Source organism: Falco punctatus, assembly GCF_963210335.1.
Source record: "Falco punctatus genome assembly, chromosome: 7".
Lineage (NCBI taxonomy): Eukaryota > Metazoa > Chordata > Aves > Falconiformes > Falconidae > Falco > Falco punctatus.
The window spans coordinates 39932760-39958144 of NC_137587.1; the positions used below are offsets into that span (position 1 = coordinate 39932760).

Here is a 25385-nt window from a genome sequence, read left to right on the forward strand (position 1 = left end):
AGCCCTGAAGAAATGTAGCAATATTAGTGAAAGCTAGTGAAATAACAAGGTAATGCCAAAGGATATAAAGGCATACGCAGCTTTTAAAGCCAGCATAGACAAAAAGCTCTCCAGAATGTTTTAAACAAAATTGAGCTTGTCCTGAAGACCACAGTTCAGCTACATCATTGCTTCTCAATATGGTTCACCACTTAAGAACTGTTTCTTCTCTCACCCTGGTATAAGACTCCTGGATCTGAAGGGATTTCATCTCTAACAACGTTTATTGCATGAACACCAGAAAGGCATCACTTCAGAAAGAAGTCAGTTTTGTGACTCCTACCCTGACAAAAGCTGAACTGTATTTCAACCTACAATTGACAGGCTGATGGAGAGACTTCAGGATGAAATTCTCTGGCTAATATAAGCCACAGCTCAGGACAGATGATCATAGTAGATCCTGCTAGTCTTACAAAAAAACTGGCTAATCCACTGTGGCCAACTGTCAGCTCAGGCTTATGAGCAAGCAGTGGTTTCTTACTGGATCAACACAGAGGCCACTCAAGGACTAGTCATAGGGAAGCCTCTACAATATTGAGGAGCAAATATTGTCCCAAATATTGCAGGCCATTCAATGACTTTTTTTTGCATATCAGAAAAAGGGATGTGTTTGGAAGAATACAGCCTGAAAATTGTTCACCCCATTCCACTAAGCCTACTAAATCATCTGGAGGTGCCCCAGTTAAGCAGAACTACAATCCCTATTAAGTGGCACTCATTGCCACTAAGCATTGTTGGACTTACATTATTTCCCTTGTAGATGTCTGGATTAAGTGGTTTTGCCAACTAAGCACCTCCTTTTTCTGATTCAGCAGAGCATACTGAATCATACTTATTTTACTGCTTTATATATTTCAAATAGCATGAAAACTGGCTGGTTTTGTGGAAATTAAAATACAGTTTATCTGTTGCACAAGTTTTCAATACACGTGAGCTCCCAATGCATGTGGAATACATTTCACCCCATCTATATATACAATCCTGCATTATGTATATAGTGGTTTTCAGAGGGCAGCGAACAGCCTTCCCATGCACTTACCCTGGTCTGATAACATTCTTATGAAACAGAAATCATATGCTGAACGTTGGAATAATGTCAGCGCACAAAGGAAGGGAAAATAAAATAAAAGCAAAATCCAGGCACCTTGAAGCAAAGCTCTGAGAAACCGTCTGTCTCAATGGAAAATCCTACGGCTGGTACATTTGGCCGCTTTCAGAGCGTAGTTCAGTGAGTAATGCCTCTTTCATTGGACACTCAAAGCTCTAGAGTCACATCTGTTTGTGCTGGCGTGAGATTGGCACACTGCTCCCGCTGATGAAAGCTGAAGCGATGGTGCCAACCTACAGGGAAAAGCATGGCTTTCAGGATTTTTCCTTTCTTTCCTTTTGCTGCAACTATTCTCATACAGTGCCAAGGCAGCGAAAGAGGCAAGCGCACACCGGTTTTCTTTGGAGGATGAGGGGAATGGAAGGAGGAGGGGGTGAGGAGTGCGATGGGGGAGAAAGGCATCTTGCCTGAAAGCTGAACCTGTCATAGAGTTCTTTCTTTTTTGATGATAACAGAACAGGTCAATGACGAGCCGGACCATGGAAGGCAACAGAAGGTGTGCCATTAACTCCTCAGAGGCAGCTTCAGCCCCTGTGCCCCTGTGTGGTAAGCACACACAGCCCTCAGCCTTGAGTATGTATTTGCCCGATATTTAGAATGCAGTCTTTAGAAACTGCTTCCTTTTCAGGTGAGGCAGATCAAGCACTCACACAGGCCTTTACACTCACAGGTTTGACCCAATGAAGCATTTAGGCACTGATGACTTAGGCAATGCAAAGCCTAACATCCAGACACCTGGCCCCAAGAGACCCTACAGCTTCGTGATGCATGCCTAGGTTCCTTTATCAGCAGATGGGGATAGCTGGAGGCCTCTGAATTTGGCTGATGAGTCTTTTGCAGCTCATGCTTAAAACAGTAACTCTGTCACTTTTGTTCAGTGTGGTCCAAACAACTCACACTTCCATCTTTCTCCATCCTTTCCTGAGAGTAATCAAGGAACAATACCCACACAGGCTAATCTATAGCCTGAGAGATGCAGAGTATTTCCAGGCTGCTACCTCCACCATGGGACAGCAGGGATGTGTCAGGGACATGCACTTTATTTCTAGGGAGGCTCGGATTAATAGGAATTGACGCTATGGTCCCCAATTTGAGTCCTAAAATAGGGCTCATCTAGGAATAAATGTGGGACCCAGGACTCGACTCTTCTGATGAAGCAGAGGCTGCAAGTTGTTTGAAACTCAGGTTTCAAACATCAGGTGGAAAGCAGGGCCAAGAAAACACCACACACCCTACCTGTCAAAACAGCATCACCAGAAGGAAAATGGCATGATTCGTGAGGCCATATCTCAGGGAGGTTTCCAGTGTCTCCAGAGGGGAAGATTAAAAGAGAATTTGGAGTTGCAACAGAACTGAGATTTCTGCTAGCTCATTCTCACGCCTTGTAAAATACCTGAGAATAATTAAATCTGTTCCTTTTCTTTAATTAGTTTTGGTTCTCATTAGAGCAGTTCACTGCCATGTCTTTATTTACTTGATTATATCTCCTCCACACCTTTGCCTTCCTTCATTCACCTAATCTTAACATCTCTCTTTTCCTTCCCTTAAAGCTCTTTATTTTAATGCTTTGATGTTATATTGGCTTCCTCCCCACACGCTTTGTTTAAAAGAAAAACAAAGATAGAAAATCTATACACAAAACAGAAGTCAACTACGTCTTGACAAATCACGCTTTTAAAAAGTCAGAAAAAGCAGATTTAAAGATGAAAGCTCATTCTTAACCCAGCTTCCTTCTTTAGAGACCTTAATATGATCTCTTTGTGTAACTGCTTGCCAATTAATTCAAAATACAATGCAAGCTGCAATTTTGCATAGAGACATGCATTCATTAGTTTTGTGGAGAGTATATAGTTTTCAGACTTTGATTGATTTTTAAATCTCATTGAGATGTACAGAACAAGACATCTTTTAAAGACATCAGTTGTCCAAACAACTACTGTTTAATTCTACAAATTTACAAGAAACAGATGTTTTTCACATGGGTGGAAAACAGAGTTACCCTAGAAGAATAGTAACAACATTTAATCTTAGAGCAGTGACAACTCCTGTTCAAGTTACGACCTACATATGGAGAAAACAGCAGTTCATCACCGCAGAGTTTGCCTTTCTCAACAGATTGCCAACGCTTATAAGCTGGGGCCATGTCCCAGGCTATGAAAGATCAGATTCCTGAATATGTAAGATTATAACCTGTAAACGTTGTAGTTATCACTTCCACCCTCTTGAAGATGCCCTTGCGTTGCACCTATGGTATAAGGACACGTGCCTTTACAGGTAGACACATACCTAAAGCCAGCCCAAACAAACACAGGAATATGAACGTTTTTCCCCACCAGTTCTGCTTGAGAAACACACATCTTAAACTGAAGAGACAGTAATTGCAGGGACAGAGGCTGAACAGGTTTGAAAGGCCTTTCTGATTTCATACCTAAATAGCGATACTACCCCAAAGTTGTTCAGTTGATCCTTCATACAACAGCTTGCTGGCATACTCTGAAATACAAGGAAAGATAACAAGAAGCCATAAGCTGTGGAATATGTTGCTAAGATTTACTGGCATGTGTTTCAGGTACCCAGAGTATTCATTAAACAGGAAAGGGTTTAATTGAGCTCAACAGATTTAATTTTCAAGAATTCCTGGGTGGAATCAGGAGTCCAAACCCCGACGCCTTTCAGATCTTTCCAATCCTGACTTATTGAAAGTGCTTCGAAGCCCCTGACCTGCTTTGCTTCCAGCCGAAGCATTGTTACTGAACAATGATACTGCAGCAATATGCTGCAGATCCAGCCTGAGGTCCCATCAAAAACGGAGTCACTGCCTGGAAAACGTGACAGATATCCAAATCCTAGTATAAACCAAAGTATTCCCTGAATTTTTAACATGTAAATGGCCTGAAGCATCAAACAAGGTCCCACGGTGTCATTTTTAACAGGACCAGGTAGGAAGATGGCCAGAATCTTTCTGAGATACATCACGGTACGCATTGATTAGCTTCCAAGTGAGCCCACTTCTGAAAGCCTCGTGTTTTAAAAATTCCTAACCAGCCATTTTTGTCACATCAAATACATTAGTGTATAGAATACCAAAGCTAAAATAAACTGCTTATTGAGCATTATCACCCATACGATTTAGTTGGAGGCCATACCAGCTCTGCAGGCATAAAGACAACTCTCAGACCCTACTATGTTCTTCAAACACATAATACAGACTTTATGTTAGAAAGGGTACAATAACATGTCTGCAGACAGAGCTCTCAGACTGTGGTAGGACTCAAACTTCTGATGCCACCGGATCTTAGATGACACAAGCCAGGTGGAAAATTAAAAATAAGCTGAGAAGCAGACTGATGAAGGAAGCGGAGTGACAATGAAAGAGGAGGAACAGTATGAACAAGAAGCAGAAAAAGGAAAACATGTTGCTAAAGTGGTCAACTTTTGGCCAACGAGTAGAAGAGAAAAGGAGCAGAAGAGAAAGTCTGTTATAAACAACACGGAGACAAGGCACAACACAGAAGTGCTGGGCCATGGCCCAAACACACTCTCCCCTTGACCCAGGAGAGGGCCAGGGGTAATCATACATCTTTGCTGTTCTACCCAGCATTCAGGGATCAAGATCTAATAACAAACATCAAAACTGCAGACAGGTATGCTACGACCAAGTCCCCTTGCTCCTTTGGCCACGCTGTTGTTACCCCAGCACCTCGGTGTGAATGGCAAACACCATTCCATAGGCACCCACCACTTGGATCTCATCTCCTAGGAACAGACCAGACCTCTCAGGGCTTTTCCACCATATGACATCTCACTGGCTGAGTTAGAGGAACAGGAAAAGCGGAGTGCTCAGCTGCAACCCAGCAATGTGCTTCTCTCAGGGAAGCACAAGATGCTGCAGGGACACAGGACCCAAGCCGCAGTACAGCACCATGGCGCTTCTCACAGCCCGAGACCCTTCTCTCAAGACTGCTACAGCTGGCTTACAAGGTAGGAGAGCAACAGCACTGCACTGCAAGTGTATGAGACACTGGCTTTCAATTTCAGGGAATAGGAGCCAGCTCCGAGCTTCACATTCGATGCATGAGACCAGTAAAGTAGTAAGGAGGTGCTCTTAGCACAGGAATGAACGGATGACAGAATACAGCCTTAAACCTGGTTCAAGACAGTGTCCAGTGGTGTCCAAAAATTCTGATGCCCTTAGAGGTTATGGAGTAATAAAAAAAAATCAGCAAAACCTGTAACAAGATGACAATATGGATGGGTTCCTCAAGAGTCCCAGATAATCAGGATCCTGGCCCTGTTCTCTTTGCTCAGACAAAACTACTGAAGAGAGGAATTTCCTCTGCAACAGAGTGTGCTGGAAGCATGCCCAGGCCCACCACGGCTCCATCCCAGTAGTTCAGCGCAGAGCCCCTGGTGCTATTCATGATCAAGAGAGTGAATTCTATAGCCCCCTGCTTCCCCCAGCCCTGCTGGCAGCCAAATTCCTACACTGGCGTTATGCAAATCCAACTCAGCCCTCCCGCCCCCCACTCCTTAGTTCTATGCAATATTTTATTGAGCTACTGTATTTCTAGGATAGTACAGAAAACCTCATGTATTGTCCTCCACTGACAGTCTCAAGCCACAGAAGAAAATTTTTCTGCCCTCACAGATGAGTTTTGCAAGTACATAGGACATGCTTACACCCATTCATGGCAGCACACTCTCACAACGTATGGTATGCCAGATTATAATCAAGTGCAGTCTATTTCCCCAGCTGATGCTACCCTAGGTACCGTCCCAACAGTGGGCTCCCCCCTCAGCCAACTGACAGCTTCTCCAGCATCCTCCAAGGTGCAAAACTGTGCACCCAACATCATCCACTAATTGGCTCATTGCAGTCCACAGGTATCTGCATTCCTGGCAGACGGGGTTGCACAACTAGGGTTTAAACACTATATATAGGAAGGCTCTAGAGTCAGATTGGACAGGCCAGACCAACGGGCCACGGCAAATTGTATGAAGGTCAACAAGGCTCAGTGCCAGGCCCTGCACTCGGGCCACAGCAACCCCACGCCACCCTACAGGCCTGGGGCAGAGCGGCTGGGAAGCTGCCTGGAGGAAAAGGAGCTGGGGGTGTTGGTCAGCGGCCGGCTGCATATGAGCCAGCAGTGTGGCCAGGTGGCCAGGAAGGCCAAGAGCGCCCTGGCCTGTGTCAGAAATAGTGCGGCCAGCAGGGCTAGGGAATGATGGTCCCCCTGTGCTCGGCACTGCTGAGGCCGCACCTCAAAAGAAGAGCAACGAAGATTGTGAAGGTTCTGGAGAACAAGTCTGACAAGAGCGGCTGAGGGAACTGGGGTTGTTTAGCGTGGAGAAAAGGAGGCTGAGGGGAGACCTTAGCGCTCTCTGCAGCTGCCTGAAAAGAGGGTGCAACAAGGTGGGTGTCAGTCTCTTGTTCCAAGTAAGAAGTGATAGGAAAAGAGGAAAAGGCCTCAGGTTGCACCAGGGGTTATTTAGATTGGATATTGGGAAAATCGTTTTCACTGAAAGGGTTGTCAAGCACTGGCACAGGCTGCCCAGGGCGGTGGTCGAGGCACCATCCCTGGAGGTATTTAATAGACGTGTACATGTGGCTCTTGGGGACAGGGTTTAGCGGTGGGCTTGGCAGTGCTGGGTTAACAGCTGAACTTGATCTTAAAGGTCTTTTCCAACCTAAATGATTCTATGATTCCTACAGCATCAGGGTCTGCCGGGATCCTCTGTCGACTCGAGGAGCCAGTGTGTGAGTCCAAAGCAATTACAGAAGCATGCCTCATCGAGGCTGTTCACTGGTGTAGCAACATTTTATTTCTCCCACCTGACAAAATAAAAAGCAGGAGAGAATTATTTGTCAGCTCAATCCCTGTGTTAATCTAGTTGCACGTATAATGTGATTTCCCTCCTGCCCCAGTAGTAGGTATTGCAACACCTTACATATGGATCATTTTAATCTAATATAATCTGGCTGGCTAGAAAGAAGGTTTCCCTCCACCACAGCTGCTTGTGATTAATGTTAAATATACATGCCAAGCTTCAGTCAGCAAGAGTGTGCATCTTAGCTAGTCTGTATTTGGTAAATCAACAGTAAACCCTATCAAATGCAGAAGAGGCTGCAAAGCTTTACATGCTTAAGTTATATCCAGGTTTTTTTTAAATGCTTCCTCTATTTGCCATTTCTAATGTATCATGATTTGTCTTTAAGCAAAATTGATTTAAAAGCTGCTGATCACAGAAGATAGGAAGTGTCACCTCATCTTTACAAATAACAAACCGTGGGCAAATACTCATTAACTGTTTCGTCCTCTTCATTTCACATTCACTTACTGCAAACTTCAGCGAATCACATTTCTTTTGAAACTAAGATCAAGCACATATGTTATAATAAAAAACACAAAGCAAATAAATGATAGCTTTTTATCATTATTAAATACAAACATGTATTCTTATTTTACTATAATTATCAAACCAGGATTAATATAATCTTGTATATTGCTTCCCTTCACGGTGAATTAAATTATGTAAAAAGTCTCCCACTAGTATTCTTACCCAGAGAGAGAAACATTTTAATTGTAAATTTGCCTTTTGGAGTCTTTAAATTACACATACATGCACATTAAAAAAGGCCAGTACTATGGATACTGTGTACCCACTAATCTGTAAATAGACTCCCAGTCCAGGACTCATCTCTGAAATGTGGCATCAATTGCAGAGGCTCCCATTTAGTTTTAGTTGAATAAAGCCATACTAGATACGCAAATAACATCAAACTTGCCGGATTAGAAAGGGGCACCTCGTACTCTAAATCATGATTGTCAATCATCACCCAGGATTAAGGGATATAGTTTAAAAACCTAAAAGCAAGCACTTCCTTTTAACTTCTGCCTACTGTGCATTTTGGATTATCGCCCAGAAACAGCATTACTTGAAACAAGGCTGCCTCCCTTCTCCCATCTCAGGGAAGTACATCTTTGCCATCTCCTAACCTCCGTTTGGGAAAAGAAAGTCTCAGCAAAGCATACAATTTAGATTTGAGATCTACTGCTGACTGTGATTATATTTATAACTCGCTTTTCACAGAAAAATGGGGGGTTATTTTTGGCTTAATAAGTGCTTTCCAAACACAGTCACCATTCTTACCACAAAGATGTAAGGCAGTTAAAAACCAGAGCAGCTACTCTATTCTTACACAGAACTGGCAGCCTTCCGCAATCACTGCCTTTCACATGAAGAATTTTGAGAGAATTACTTGAAATGCATTTCATTGCACTCCTAAAAACAGAGCAGCATCCCATGGATAACTCTGCCTGTCCTCCTGCACATGGGACAGTCGACATTTGGCCTTCCTGCTCTGTCCCCCACCTCTTCCTCTGCCATTTCCCCTAAGTTCCCCTGGTTGAGGTACAAGACACTTCGGCAAAGCTAAAGTTACCACTCTGAAAGTCTCTCCTTTGCTGTCAAAAAAAGGTCACAGGAGAGGGAGATTGACCAACCAGTGTTAGTGTTGAATGTGTATGCCAGTTCAGTGAACTGAGCTCAGGACTGGGTCATAAACTGGGAATAATTTATGGAAACAGTTAACAGACTGGCTGTTCTGTTCGGCTCCTAACTCATCGCTTAGTACCTGATTTTCCAGTCAAACAGGTATGTGGTTTTCCTTATTTGATGTAAAGTTGAGGTCATTCTTGGGCTTTTGGTTATTTCTGCTCAACAACTGTCACCTTGTAGAGAATGTACAACTGAGGTACCTGCACGTGCAAGTTATAGGGACAGCTGGACACAGATGAGCAGCTGTGGGACTCAAGCGTGCCTGAATCCATGTAGAAGAGAAGGTACACAAGGAGTTGGGCAGAGGGAGTAGATGCCTACACAAACAGGACCCATCTGCTCTGTTTGAAGGCATTTTCACCTGTGGTTCTGTGCTCCCCTTTCTTTGGCTACTACCAGAGACAACAATATACACCCCGTCATTCACATCCATCCTCATGGACTCAGCTAATGCTTGCGGAGCACTAAGGTATGAGACCCATTACAGTTATTCAGGCACGTAAAGCCTCTTCAAAACCGTGGGATTTAGATACCTCAAAGCTTTTATGGATCCGAGTTTCTAAACTGGACACTGTAGTGTTGAGTCTACTCGGCTTCCCATTGCAGATACCCCAAACATCCTAGGAGGTGAAAATCCACAAGCAAAGGTTTCTTGCTGCATCTGTTTATGAGTGTGTGTGTCTCCCCTTCTCTCTCTGTACATATGATATGTTTAAAAGTGTTATACACACATGTACATTTATATGTAATATAGTCATTATAAGAAAAAGACAAACTAAAAGAGAATAAAGGATCATCGCTGCTACCCTATTCCATAAAAATAAGATTAGATCAACTTCCACAGCTAATCAAAATCTTTTCAAAAATCAATACTTTTGGAATATCTTTAAAATTAAGATGCTCACCAGAATCTGGGGGCAAGGGTCATATCCTCAGATGGTATAAACTGTCACAGCTGCACTGACTTCATCTGTACTTCCACAATCTAAATGAGTCAATGATCTTACCCCTAAGGTACAGCTTATGGCTGCATACTGATTAAAGAAAATATACACTGGTTCTTTAAGCATGAAGGGAAAAAAATACTCAGCTAAGGCTAATCTTATCAACATATAACCTTCTAATCAGATTATTGAAACATGTTAATTTATGAAAAGTTCAGCATTCTATTAAATTGCAAACAACACAGAGAATTGCAACCCAACAGGCTGCTTCATTGAATTCATGCAGCCACTCCTGGCAAAGGCATTCCAAATTTGAACTTAATTAATATTCCTACTCCTGGTTTCCATAGTTTCTTTTTAAACATGAGTACCAGCAGAAACTGGCAGTAACTTTACCCATATTCTCAATAATAACCCCCCTATGGCTGTCAATATGTATGAAAGGAAAAATTTTTTGCATACCCCAAACAGCCTGCCATTTTCCTGTCTTTTGTCAAAAATACGTTAGCAACTTTTTGCCCCCCCCCCCCCCCCCCCCCCCCCCCTTTTTTTGCTTACACAGCTTAAGATACTTAACTGTTTCTCTCCTTGGGTTACGAGCAAGGTACCTTCCCTCCTTTTCTGTATTGGAAAAAGAGATCAGTAGCCACGTTCCTCCAACCTCAGATGACAGCCACACTGCAAAAAAACGTATTTCACAGAGGTATGGGGCGGGGTGGGGGGAAGGTTTCCTTAAAGAATCAGGAACTGAAGTGGCTAAAATGCTTGGGGAAGTGTTTTGTATTTTCCTTCCTTGCCTAGGAACTTCAAAAATAATGAGTGTCCATCTTGGACCAAGAACTTACTATTCCAAATATGCCTTAAAGCTATTTTTCTATTCCTATATAAAAGGGCACCGCCCTTCCTACAAGCAATACCTGAGCTCGCCTGAATACCAGAAACAAGAACCAGCAAAGTGTCTGTCTCACCACCTGGACTGAAAGCAGGACAGAAACTCAGCACTGGACCACACTTGCGCAAAGAGGAAGAGGGAATAGACATTTCCACCAGTGCCCCACTCCCATGGGAATCATCCTAGAGGCACAACTACTCTGCAGCTTAACAACAATTCCCCTTCTGCATGATGTGGCCCCAAAACACATCTTTCACTGTCACGTGAGCCTGTTCACCAAGCAAACCCAGTATCCCCTGACTTTTGGGAATATTCTTTATCTTCTGTGCTAGGACACGAAAAACATAAATACCACTGGGAGGGTACCCATAGAGCAGAAGGGCCCCATGAAGAATTTCAGGTAAAAATCTGCATAACAAATCCACCCTGAGCTCTGTGCTGCTAAAGGACACCACAATAAAGATTAAGATCTCAAGCCTGGGAACCGGTTACTTCAGATTTACGCCTTTGGACTGCTGCACAGGAAAAACCCCATTTCACTTGCCATGGGGAGTTCAGAGTCTCTGTTTTATCCGGCCAAGAAACCCCCAATTATTTCAGTCACTGTCTGACTGAACCTACTTACAAACAGAGCTGACCAACTAAGCTTTAAACCAGGTGCAACTGAGGTGATGTTAGCGGGCAGGTGGAAAACCTGGTGAGAACGGGGGATGGGTTGTTACCTTAGGATTCGTGATTTATTCCAGCTCATAAACCAATAGCCCTACGGACTGTGTTTTTTCTAGACTGCTTAATGGCAGCAGTTAACGCACTTTTCAGCAGTTACCTGCTAAAGGTGTAGTGGTTTGCTTAAATATACCTAAAGCTTTGTCCTAAATGGAAACTGGCATGTAAGCACAGGGTCCCACCACGGATATATCCAAACTAATTCTTCTCTCTGATTTTCTAGGGGTGGGGTTTTTTAGCTCATTGGTCCATTTCAACCAAATGTGGCGGAGGCATAGAAGATTAAAAAAAATTATGCCCCAATAAATTTTGTGCAAAACATTCAATGCAAAGCTCAGAAATACAAATTAGTGCCTCACTATAACAAAGGCTACAGAGCAAGCTCAGCAGTAGTTTGCTGTTTATCCCATCTGTTGACTGGTCAAAATGTGTGAACTGGAGTCAGGTTCACACGTATGTCAGTATCTGAGAAATGTGTGAGATGTTAATGTATATCTCATAAGGATCCACAACACAAATGGCCACTCACCCACCCAGAAGCTGGGGGACACAGCCCAGCACTGAAGGTACTCCATAGTGATTTAAGGGAGTCTTAGGAGTCTTTTGGGGGAGGAACCTGCTGGACATCATTCCCCAGGAAACCAGACTTGGTTTATTCTGCTGTTCAAAGAGCAACCCTTACATTAAAAAAAACAGTTAACATCCCCCTGACAAAAGAGGACTTAGATACACACAATACAGCAGATAAAGCTTCTGCACCTCCTTTCCAACAATGCTGCTAAAACCATCATTCTTTATGGCCCAAATTCAATGATGACCCTGCTTTAAAAGCAGGGGGGGTAGACCAGATGACCTTCTGAGATGTCTTTCAACCTGAATTATCCCATGTCTGTCATACACCTAGGAATACAAGCAGTGAGACCTATACTTGCCATGCAGCTAAGTACAGCCATAGTTGAATTGGCCAGCTGTAAAGTTTAGACTACAGAAAATCCACGTTAATAAAGATTAAGCTCACATATGATAAACTGGCACAACGAGTCTATGGCATACTCTCAATGAGTACAGGAGACAGATAGTGATGCCATGAAGCAACTAATCAAACATTAAACACAAAAAGGCAACCTTGGGCTGGATGGGACCCATATTTCATTCCATCAAGGCCGATGACAACCACAATTTCCAAGATTTTGCAAAATATGAAGTCTGCCTTCAGGGTACCACAATGCAAAAATGTGATCTTTCATCCTGTCATTCCAAATTCTTCTGTTTTATGGAGTTGAATTGACTAGGTTCTGTTAGCAGTTGCCTCCTGTGTTGCCAGACGGGGAAGCTCAAAGCCACCTGTGAATCAGGAGGGGACAAGATGACAAGCAACTGCTTGACTGATAAAGATCCTATTCTTGGAATAGTTCCTGTCTATTCTGCCAAATATGCCTTGGCTGAAGAGTGCGTGGTGGCTTGGGAGGAGGGATGAAGAGAGGGGAGGGAGTGCTGAGGATCAAAACTGCCTCCAGGTAAGGTAGGCCCAAGGCAGAGTCATAAGAGAACGGCAGGTCAGATAGAAGCACCCTAGGAGAGACTGGGCATCTGAGAGGATGTCCAGCCAAACCCAGGATTTTCTTCAGAAGGAGATAAAAAATTTCTCCTTCATGTTGGTGGTAGCCTTCAGCTTTAGGGACTTTCAAAGTCCTCATCTGAAAGAACTGGTTTAAAAAAAAAAAAAAAAAAAAAGAAAAAAAAAAAGAAAAAAAAGAAATAAATTGACCAGGAAGCCCAAGTGGTCCTTTGAGGAGACAAAAAGATGATTTGTGGTTCACAGTTCATAACAGAGAAGGGCAAATATGATGGCTATAAAATACCATTCATTGTTACACATGAAAAATATTCTCTAATTCTTCAGCTCCTGGGAAGGACAGCAAACATTGTTTCCGGTTACAACCGGACAAGCGTTAGCTAGAAGATGGATCCTGGAAAACAAGGTGAAAATAATGAGGACATACGAGGGCAGCTCATAAACAGAGCCCTGCAGGAAGCAGACAGACATGAGGTGCACCCCAACAGACTGTCAGAGTAGCTCTGAAATGTCAAAAAGCCTGAAAGTCACTCAGACCTGGACCAGCACTGCAGCACTCCCACCTATGAAGGAAAGTTCAGTGTGTTCAGTGTGGAAGAACAGATCCAGAAAAACCTTCGAGGACAACGGAAGAAAGTCCAAAAGTCCATTTCTATAAGAAGCCAGTGATGGAACAGATGGATGGCATCTGTAGATTGTCTAACTTACATTGTACCTCATTGTGCCATCTTAGACAAATGCACAATCATCAGTCGACCAAACAGTCAGACAGCAGCTGTCACTCATGCAGGCAGAGCTGGGATCCAAGGGGGAGCAAAATGAGAGGGCCTGTTCTTCTCTGCCAAGGACCAGCAGGTGTGGAAGGAGAGAGATGCCAAGCAGAAGGGAACCAAGCTAGAAGAAAACTCATTTTGTTTGAAGTTAGCCAGTGTCAGATTAAAGAAATCAAAGACTTGTTTAGAGTAAAGCAAAGAGAAATAAAGGAAGCATTCTTCAGATTTCAGTCCAAGCCTTTTGTCCAGTTTAACCTCTTTTCTCTCGTTACTTCATTTGCTTGTTTTCTTCATCAGTCACAACAGAATGGCTCCTCCAGAAAAGACTCATCTCTTGGCTTTGAGATCACCAAAGAGACCAATATCAAAGCAATTCATGAAGCAGTTTTCATGCCTGCATTGTCATGTATACTAATGTCCTTCTTCACACAACACTGTCACTGGAGATAAATCCATATACAGTGCTGTGCCATAGCAGCCGGAGTTACTGTGCAGCCTTCATACTAGACACTGAAAGGCAGTATTTGCCCGCTATCAAATTCTCTGTAGTCTACCACTAGACTTCTAAATGAAAGTCAGCTCCAGATTCTTCTGTTTCCCAGTGAAACTGAAATCCAATGAGCCAAGCAAGCTGAAAGGGCTGAAATTACAGTCAGCCTTCAGCGGTCAAAATAAGAAGTATCAGTGGGCTTGCTTGGCCTCTACAAATAGGTGAGGCCATCTTACTCTTTAGGCATCTCAATTCAGCTAGTCTAAACAAGTGGCTTGCGCCCCTTCAAAACTGACGAAGCAACTGAGACTCTTCTTGGAAGCACGTAATCTGTCCTACTTTAGTTCTATGCCAGGATGAATCAGACTTTGGAATAGCTCCCTTCCCTCTTAGTCCACGATATAGGAAGCCTACACAACTAGCACAGTACATATTTAAATTCACAGAATGGGAATTTGGTGCTATCAGTCCCCCACGATGTTACCATGCCTTAAGAACTGCTCTACTTTTGCCTCTTTTGGCTCCAGTTACGTCTTGCCTGGCAGTCCAGAGTGTTGTGTTGCCTTCTACAATCTTGTTTCATTGCAGAATTGGCTCTGCTCCATTTCCCCCTTGGAATGCACATAGTTTTGACATCCAAGAATAACATCCCACTAAATTAAAATAAAAAAAAAAAATTAAAAAAATTTACGTCACTCTCCCCTAGCTTCCTTGGCACATCTAGTTCTTAGTTCTTTCTACATCTATTATATATAGAGCAAGTTCTGCTCAAGAATGAGTGCCATTTCTCATCTTCTATGGCATGAAGCAATTTGCTGGCACTTAATTAAAGGAAAGTACACTTCACTTCAAAGTTCGAGACAAGTGTAAGACTGTATCTGACAGCACACTATATAACTCATGCAATTTTTAAAACCAAGTTGACAGATTCTTGCAAGTTTCTAAGAGTAAAGGGCAGGCATTTCCTGAGCCTGATTACCACCTTATTCAATCCTGGAAATAAAGAATCAAGATGAACTCTCTTCTTTAACTGATATTGCTGTTGATTTCTGCCCTCGCAACATGACTGAACAGTTGAACACTAAGCACTCCCATTGAATCATTATTTTCTGCCTTCTCTTTTTAAGCTAGGCCCCTAACGTTGCTAAATGTACCATTTTTACACAAAACAAAACAGAAAACTGCCCACCTTCCTGTTCATTACCTCATACAGTGGGTCTGAATTAAAAACACCAACATGGAGAGAATTACGTGTTGCACAAAGAATAGCTTGGGTTTTCTCAACGCGTGCAGTGTCTTAAATGGGAAACAAACCACGTTTTGGATCATATCGCTGCTGAATGAGGCATTCTCCCTCTGGTGGTCTGATCTGAGGGTACGTTTTGGAATAATTTCTTAGAGGGAAGCTGACAGCTCTTTCATACCCTTCCCCTGCTCCCTGCACACAAGCGGCAGTATTATTCTTACAAGATTGTTATTTATCAAGATCAAATAAAGCAGTTTCCTTTAAAGCAAAGTGCCTTCATAGTGTAAAGGCTTCAAAGGGATCTTTGCCCATCTTTGTAGGGACTACCACCATCTTGGACATATGTATTTTTGTCCCCCAAAAGCCACTTTAATCTACTTTTCAATTTTTAGAAAAAAACACATTCTTTGCTGCTACCAAAAGCACCACCTTCGCACCTTACTCACCAAAAAATGAAGTGCTATCAGCTAAACACGCTCCACCGTCTGCTCCGAGTTATACACCAGTCATGGTAGGTTTTAATTTGATTAGTGACTGGGCTAAAAGCAGCTAAATAAAAATTATAATGCCCAAGAGCCACTTAGACTTGTTCAGACACTTTAAATACCAAATCCCTTCAGCAATATAATACTATCTTTATAGACAAAACTGAGTTTAAAAGTACAAATCTAATTGATCTCAAGTGCATTGGAATTACTATATTTAGGCACTGGATTATGTACTACAGAAAGCCTCATGCTATGTAAGCAACAAAACTAATTGTGGAAAGACAAAGGTGTGCGTCTAACGTGCTTATGGACTTTTAAAAATTCGTATTTTCATTGAAGCTGGCAAAGTTACAGCTGCTCACACCAGCAGTGTATTTGGCACAGTGCCCTGTATGTAGAATGAACATAAGCTGGATTTCTGGTCTCCTCCAGAAAACCTGCACTTCGAGCCCTACCTCAAAATTATATTTAAGGCTCTTACTGTTGCAGGAAGAAAAAGGTAAATTAAAAATCAGCAAGTTGATTCTCAACAGCTAAACAAGACTTTCTTTTCTTTAGTCTCAACTGTTCATGCAGGCATTTACGGCAGCTGCTCAGACACCACAGAAGGATGCCAATGCACTTTTAAAGAAGCTTTATATATGTAAAATGCTATTTCAGAATAAACAAGTTACCTAGACGAGAGGAAGGAGCAATCCATCCCCAACAGCCACTTCTGCATGTCCTGAAAAAAGGACACAAAAACTGAGAGATTCACTAGTTGAACTGAACTTGTGTCTGGCTGGACAGGGAAGTACTTTTAAAGTCTTCAGATGGATGCAAGGATTCAGGCTGCTTTGAACTCTGCTGCTGCATGCAACTCAGTCGCCTGCCTGCAGACAGACATGCCTGGGAGGGAAAAGCAACAAAATCCATTTTTTCCTGGAGTACAAACCCATACTTGCACCTCAGAACAAAACAACCATCAAGAAAGACTTGCAGACAACATGATTCAAAACATCCCTCTAAAACTTAGTGGCACACCCGTCGCTGTGCTTTCTGCTTAACACAGGATTTTCCAGCAACAAGGCCCAGAAAGGAGTCTCCTCTCTTGATCCTCTTTTATAAAAGGAGATACATTCACTGGTTAAACAGACTAATTAGACTGTCAGAGGCTTCCAGAAAAATGCGTTAAGAGGGGAAGAGCCAACATAGCAGAAGCTAAAATAGGTCTTAAAAATAAATAAATAAAATAACAGTGATCATCAATTTATTCAGAAAAATCTATAGAAGGAATCCACCTACTAAGCAACTAAACCAAGGCTCTAACCTAGTATTAATACAAGGGGCTGGGCTGGGTCTTGGAGGTCTTGTTTCAAGACGTTTCCTAACAGGCTAGGAAGAGCAGGAGTGGATTTGGATCAGAAATTCCACAGAAGAGCAAAAATCTTTCTAGATTGAAGGGTGTTGTTATTTTTAGTTTTAATGAGAAGTTAGAAACACACACACTGGGAAACAAAGTTAAATCTAGCTCAGCTTTACACATTTTAACAATTCACTCTGCTGTCTGTAGAACACAGCAATATAAATATTGCTATCTCTGTTAAAATGAATTATTGACAATTTTAATACATGTTGCACAGTACATATTAATATAGAAAAATACATGTTATCAGCAGTGCAATGTTGACCATGTACTAATCCATTCCACCTGCTCAAATATTAGTGCAAATAATTATATATTTGTAATGCATCATTGCTGTCTAGTTTGAATCTCTGTCTCCAGAATAAATGTCTCTTCTGTGAAGTTGTTTGCTATTATGAGTAAAATGTTATATATTCATACTCAAATTGACTTTGGGTGGATAAGTAAAATGAGCAACCTTCAAAAATCCACTTGTCTAAGACTTAGCAAGTCATTTTAATGAATTGTTTACAGTAAAATGAATGTTATAAAAATGTTTCAAACACAAGCTCATGTTAGCTGGCTTCTCTACAACACTCAATACCACACATCAAAACAGTGTAGAGTTCAAAATGACCATCTTCAACTGGCAGCATCAACTGAGGTGCACCTTAACCATGTCTTTTAGCAGGAGCTGTCTACCCCGATACCATACAGTTTATCTACCTATGAATTGATTCTGGGGACATCTCTCCACAATCTCACCTGTCTCTTCAAGGAAAGAGGTGGCCTTGATGAGGCTGGACACTTGGTAGAACAACAGCTTCTGTCCCCCACAGACTGATGATCAAAGTGGGAAAAGCAAATGTACAACCAAGACATTGCGAGGGCTCGTTTGTGCCAGGATATATTCTTGGCTCAAAGTGACATTGGGATGAGGTTGAGAAGGACATGCGCAGCCCTGAGAACAGATGAGGTGGGGTTAAGGTGGATAAATTGCATGGGAAGACTGTGGTGCAACAGCCAGCTGACAAAGAGGCGGGGGGTCAAAAACAGTCCCAAAAACTGACAGAGCCCCGTTTTACATGCAAAGTGGAGGGATAAGAAGGACTGACATCTTAGTCCATTCTCTCCTCCATTCTTTCCAAATCCAGGTTTGAGAACAACAAAACAGTGTGCAGAAGCTTTCAGCAACAGCTGCTGCTGCCATGATGCCTGTTTCCCAAAAAAGTGTTTATTTCTTCACATTCTGGCTCCAGCAGCCTTATGGACAATTTTGGGTTTCAGTGAAAGAAGAGAAACTTTAATACTTCAAGAAGAAAAATTTTAAAATACCAACTTTCAAAGAATAGCGCATATTAGAAGATCAGCTGAACAAGCCAGCACTTGACAGCTACGGGTCTCATGACACGTCACACATGCTCCAAAATTACACGACTAGGGTGGAACAGTTCTGCCCCTCCCAGGATGACACACTGTAGCTCAGAACTACTGGACCCTTTTGGGCAGACCACACAGGACAAGCAAAGACATCCTCTGCAGCTCAAAGGTGACGCAAAAGCCTCACGCTATCCTATGTGGAGGCTACACAACCAGGGGAGAGTAAGTGCAGGCAGAGAACACGCATGCTGACCCCTCACAGCAGCCGGAGGCAGCTGCTCGGCTGGAACCAGGGCAGGCTTTAGTGTGGCAAGGGTAGGAACTGCCACAGCCTGCAGCTCAGCCGGCACCGCCGCCTCAGCTCCAAGGTTCCCTCGCTTCACAGAGGGGAAACAGCAGTGCAGATGAGCAGGATTTGGGACCACTATAAGGAAATCTCAAGTTTATTTTCATCCCATACGATGAGGATAAACTTAAGTTACAGGCAAATAAAATTTCAAGATATCTTGACCCTCAAGTGTCAAAACAATCCATTTTGGTTTGTTAAGCTGTTCTCAAAGATACTATTCAGAGATGGCTCCACTTTACATTTCACGTTACTATCCTGGCACATCACCCAAAGGATGCTGAAGCTGAGAGAACTGACGGTCTTCCCCCCATGGCTGGTCCCTTGTATGAAGTTGCAACAATGTACCTTACAGTCAGGTCACGGGAGAGTGTGTGGAAACAGACCTACAAAGATTAGACAATATGGGGAAAGTAGAGGAATAAAGGGGAAGGGAGCTAAACTCCTCCTCCTACCAGGCTACATGTGGATGAAGAACTACTAGATAATATGCAAAGCTCTCGTAGAAGCCATGCTGCAAAGTTAAAGGTTTCTCTTTCTCTGGTAGTGTGGTAACAGAGGGGAAGGGATAGTGCAATCCTGAGATTTGGAAAGGACAACAGGGCATAGGGATGTAAAGCTAATAGAATAAAAGTAGAAACCAAGGCTTCCCCATGCACTAAGGGTTGTATTGACACAGAGTAAGCAGTGCCCCACACAAGAGAAAAGACGACAGGCAAACACAGCTGCTCTCCTACCACCAAAAGAAATTAGAATGGAGGAAAAAAAGACAAGCAAAGCAGTGAACACGACTGGGCAGATCTGGCTCCCTCCGTGCCTTAAAACAGGTGTGGAAACACCAGGAAAGAATAAAAAAGTGCCAGCCTTGATGTCCAGAATGAAAACACCCCAATTGCAGATAGATTTCTGTTTTGCTAGCTCCACTTTCAACTAGCACAGAAGTGCTGGAAATAATGCCTGGAAGCCAATATCCAGCAGAACATCAGGACAGGAAAGGTGCTCCTACCTTTCGGTTGTCTTCTAAAAAAGGAGTAAATTTTGGTGCTGATGGCTGACTTATCCTCCCTACAGCTCCTGGGACAAGAAGCGTAAAGAAGAGCTCCTACCTGCATCTAAAATTAGACAAGCAATTATTTAGGTATCTACTTTCTTCATAAAGGAAAAATCATCGCTTCAGCCCGGTTTCCCTATCTGCAACTGGTTCAGCTCAAGTGCTAATCCAAACTAAGATAGTTATTGCCATGGAAATTTAATACAAAGAGCACCCCTCTGGTTTGGAATTTGTCATGACATCTAAAACTGAGTACATTAGGTTTACTGTCACACACACACTGGATTGAGAAACCTGGAGCTACAGGCTTCTGAAGAACAGGCCAGCACATACCCAGCCTGTGAAGGAACCCAGCAGGCCTCACCCTCTTCAGGGCACTTTGTAAAATGCAGCATTTTTGCCACATTTCCTAGAGAAATGGAGCAAGCTATTCAAACAACACTCAATCACAACACTGCAGCACCAGCTATATGGTGGAGGATTCCTCCTCAGGCAACTGAAATTGTGAGTTATCTGTGGCAGTTACACGCTGAAGCAACCAGTGATTTAAAATGACTGTGAAAGCTAAGAGGGGAAAAAAAAACCCCAACCCCCAACCCAAATTTTCTGATTGTGATATAAACTGACCTGCCACCTGTCAATACCATGCCATTCTCAAATCAAGCAGTCACTTACCATTATCCAGATCACTGCAGGCTTAAAAATAAATACATAAATAAATAAATCAACTCAGCTCTGGTAAATTCTCCTTCCTTCCGATCAGACTGCATATTGTTGATGCACTTCTACTCCTCACAGTGGAAATAAGCAGTGGTCACATTCACAGCATTGCTACCTATCCTTCACAGCAGACATACTCATGTACGGATAGTCTCTTCCTGTTGAATCCAACGGTTTCAAAATGAATAAACAGCTCCATGGAAAAGTATTTTAGCCAGTTCCCCTTCTCTAGAGCTCACTTCATTTCAGGGTGGGACGCAGCTGTGGAGATTTTAATTCCAATCCTGCTGTGATGTGTACGTCGGGTTTCTATTAATCACATTTTAACCTCCTTCTATGTGTTATGCTACTTGAAAACTGCTTGGTCTCCATATCCTTTTAGTTCATGTCTTTACTCCTTAGCCTCTGTTTTTAAATATCTAGATTTAGTTTTTCCAAGCACTTCCATTTCCCAATTTTTTATATTTTTGTGTTGAGAGAAGTATTCTTACAGAACACCAACTCCTTCCTGCCCTCTGTGCAGATGCAAACAGAATACAATACCAAATCACGTTAATAAATTATAGGACTTGTAAAAACACAGCTTATTTTCCAGCCTACAGCAGTTTACTGCAAAGCCATTTTCAACAATTGTAGACAACATAATTACACACACATATACACACCTCCTCTCAGGCATTCATTTGGCTGCCAGCCTGTTAAATGCCTATGTTCTAGGAGTGAACATTAGAAAAGCAATACTTTAACTCAGTACATGAACATTAAAAGGTGTATTTGTATTTTGGATAGTACTCTATTGTACTCAAAAGCCACTGGAAGTATTTTCCCAGATTACATGCTATAAGAACTCTAAACTTACAAATGTATGAAAATTATAGTTCCCCAGCCCATCCCATTCCAACTTGCAAAGTAAAGTTACTGACAACATAGTCTTCTCTAGAAATAGTAACTCTTTTAGTGTGTACATGGGGAGGTTTTGTAAAGGAAAGGGAAAGCTCACACCAGTTATAAATTTGGTCAGTAAAACTACATTTTATTCTTTTTTCTTCCCCCACCCCCTACCCGCCACCCCCCCCCCCAGAAGGGCTTATACAATTGAGTATAAAGGTGTTTGAAAAACATGGAAATGAAATAAAAAAAAAGAAGTGTCTAGAGGGAATTCTTTTTATTGAGGAAAAGTTTACATATCTAAGTTTAAGTATTCACCTACTTTTTGCTGCCTCCTGTTAACAGGCATAATGAAAATATTGCACTGAGCATATGCATGGAAAACACAGCTAATAAAGCAAGAAATACGGTAAATACACATTTCATACAACCTTAAAAAATTCCAGCAATCATACAACAAGTTCTGAAGCACTTTTGTGATCTGCAATCTTAAGACGATGTTCACTGTTCTGAAGTGTTTACAAATTGACACTTTTTTGTAGAAAGATTTCGTATTAATAAAACCACAGCCTTAAAATTGTTGGCTTTCAGTTACAGAGGTAACAGAGAGGTATCATCTGAATTCACACCAGAGCTTTTGAAAAACAATGGCAGCAGTACAGCCATGTGCCTCCTCCAGTGTCCAAAACTCTTTGTGGCTTTGCCATGGCCAAGGCATAGAGCTACGCAGCTCAGCAAAGCAGCCAGTCTTCCCAAATACTTTGAGACAGTCTGGCATCTGTTCTCTTTGTTTGCTGATGTAATGCTCTGCTAAATATAAAATGAAGCAGAAGAACATCAACTAACCAAGAGAAGTTCCGCACAAGCCTGTCAATATTGACTACACCTGTGAATTCATTAACAAAAGCAGAAAGTAGTTTGATTTGATCAACCCATAAAGTAAATTTATAGAAATGCTGCTCTGAAGATGGGAGTGAAAGAAGTTTCCATAACATATGCTGAGCTCAGAGTAGAAATAAAGTGGTACAGATGATTTGTTCAGGCATGATGTAAATCAGATTGAAGACACAAACCACAGCAGTTCCAACCTGTTTTCCACAACAGCTCACCCTGAACAAAAGTCTATTTACAGAAATTTCCAACTGCTTGTGGAAAAGCTACCCCAAATATTTCAAACATCACTGTTGCTTCAATTCACTATATGCACACTATGGGTCCATCTCAGAAACACCTTGAAAAAACACTGGAGCGTAATGGACAAAAATAGCCTGTCTCCAATATTAAAATTATGATCGGTCAAAGAGCAGCATTTGCACACTTCAACATTTTATATTGCTCAGGCACTGAGTATCAATTATCTTCAGCACAGGAATTTTCAACTCTAGGTTTTGGCTAGAGCTGCTGTCCATTCCTTTCATATATGAAACACTGGGCTGCATTTTATCCTTTCACTTTGTTATAATTTGAATTTATTTACATACAAAACAGAGACAGAAGAAAGTTCTCATATTAATCCAACAATGGGCACCTTCACCTTGTTATACAAATGCCTTAGGCAAGGCCACTGCATTTACTTTAGGAGTATATATAAAATTCAGTGTGCCAGTATCAAACAGAAACAATAATGTCAGGTCATACAATGCCAGTATGTTCTGGTAGGCCCTTGACTATTAGGTACGAAAAAAACCCCAAAGCCAAAAGAACCAAAAAACCCCCAAAACTTTTCACCACTTAGTTCTGTTTAGAATGCTACACAATGAATAAATTACATCTTTCTGGGATAACGTTGCTTTTACTCCTACATCTCAAAGAAATTCCAAGCTAATTAATTAGAGCAAGAAATTACATTGAGCAGGATAATGTTTTAAATGAAAGAAATTACTTAGAAACACCAATCAAAGATAATTTGATTATGATTAGCTGTGCTGAAGTCTAAGTCATTAAAATTGATGAAGAATGTTTCTACGCTGGTCTATTCTATGTAATCCATTACCTACGCTATGCTCTGTAGTTCAAGTCTAACAAATGGTATCTGATAATTCAATATTGAAGACTAAAATACTTTCAATGCACCACTTGCTTTCCTATGCCGACATGGTTCCAATAAAAAAAGGAAAAAAAATCAGTAGCAAGTAGACTTGCAAAATTCTTCACTTGGAGAACTTCAGCTTACATGAAATATCATCCAGATTTTTACCTGCTTGCCTTCTACGTAGTCATGTTTAAATATGGCTGCTGCTTTATTCTGAACAGTCATTATCCCACGAAAGTTACAACCACAGTTTGTTAAGAAATCATTCCCTGTGCTTTCTAACAACTGAGGCCTACCCAAAGGTACAACATTTCTTTCCATGCTCTCAACTGAAGTGACGAGCAAGACGAGCAGACCTATAATCAACACGCAGCTGAACAAAGGAGTGAAGGATGTTCTTGTCCAGATTAGCAAGTTGTTCTCCTGAGCAAACCTGCTTTAAATTATCCGGGGCTACAACCAAAAGATTGCAAAGTGCATGCAAGGTATCAAAGAGTTGTAACACCAGCGCAATCTGTGGTTAAGAGAAAAGAAAGAAAAAAAACCCATATATTAAGAGTTAAGAGTTGCTTGAAGTCTTAATAACACAATGTCAATCTAGATCTTCAAAATACTTCCTGACAGAGGATTCACATCCACCATTCTCTCCTTGTGTGCATAACTATACACACATATAGACACACGCACATATGCATCTGTTGGGAGATATGCACGCACACACATACAGTGCTACATAGAACACATAATAACGCAAACTCAACACTTCTTCAGTATACGTACCTGGCAGGAAACTGCTCTTTAGGACATGATAAAGAACTGCTGGTATAGTAACAGGTTATATAACAAAGGTATACAAAATGGTGATGTTAAGACAGAAACAAGAAAAGAAGACATCCAATTAAAAATAGAGTCTGGCTACCAATTTCAACATGGCTGTACATTACCAACCTGTACAAGCTTACCTTGAAGTCTTTGGCACACTTCCTATACTCAGCCACATCACAAATAGCTAACATGCCTCCCATGCAACTATAGGAGTATTGCTGTAGGTGTTCATAGATAAGTCGATGAAAACGAACTCCAAGCTCCATCAAAACTGTGTCCACGTTTTTGCCATCCATAGAACTTCTAATCTTCTCCACCTGCTTTCTAACATAGCCACAGACCTTAACACAAGCCTAAATAAAATTAAGAAAAGTAATTATGTAACTTACTTTCTAGAAATCTGTTCTCAAAGTGACTTCCACATCATAAACTGAACATCAGTCACTGTCTTTAAAATTCTCACATCACTGAAATTATTCATCCTCCAATTTATTAATTTTCCAACAGTTTTTGTATTTGCTATATAAAGATTCAAAAACATGAGTAGAAAGATGGATTCAAGAACTATAACTTAATCGAATATTGTCTCATCAGTTCAGAATAGAACAGTTTAATTCCGGCTTTTAATTCAAACAACAATCAACCAAGGGGAGGGAGTGGGGGGACAACGACGACACACAGTGTTTAAAAGCCTCTTGTGAGCTGCAGTTATAAACCCAAATTAACAGCTATACAGGCACCTTCACCCTTCCCACATAGTACCAGAGTGTACATGCTACTGCGCCAACTCTCCCATTCCCACCCGGCTGTAGGCATTCAGGCAATGCTCTCACTTCTTCCCATTGACTGTAGTTCTCTGCGCTCCTCTCTGCATTTTTCCCTGACAAGAGCCTAATGTAACCCAGCACTACAGCTTC

The 25385-nt window shown here is 41.8% G+C and overlaps 1 protein-coding gene across 1 annotated transcript in view; it reads right to left on the reverse strand.

Moving 5' to 3' along the window:
* Positions 1 to 21873: 21873 nt before the first annotated feature.
* Positions 21874 to 25385, reverse strand: part of EXOC5 (exocyst complex component 5) — a 29348-nt gene continuing 25836 nt past the window's right edge. The window contains exons 17-18 of the mRNA XM_080394496.1: positions 24606 to 24821; positions 21874 to 24157 (exon numbers count right to left, since the gene is read on the reverse strand). Of these exons, the coding sequence (XP_080250622.1) occupies positions 23969 to 24157; positions 24606 to 24821 (405 nt within the window). The 3' untranslated portion in view covers positions 21874 to 23968. The remainder of the gene's footprint in view (positions 24158 to 24605; positions 24822 to 25385) is intronic.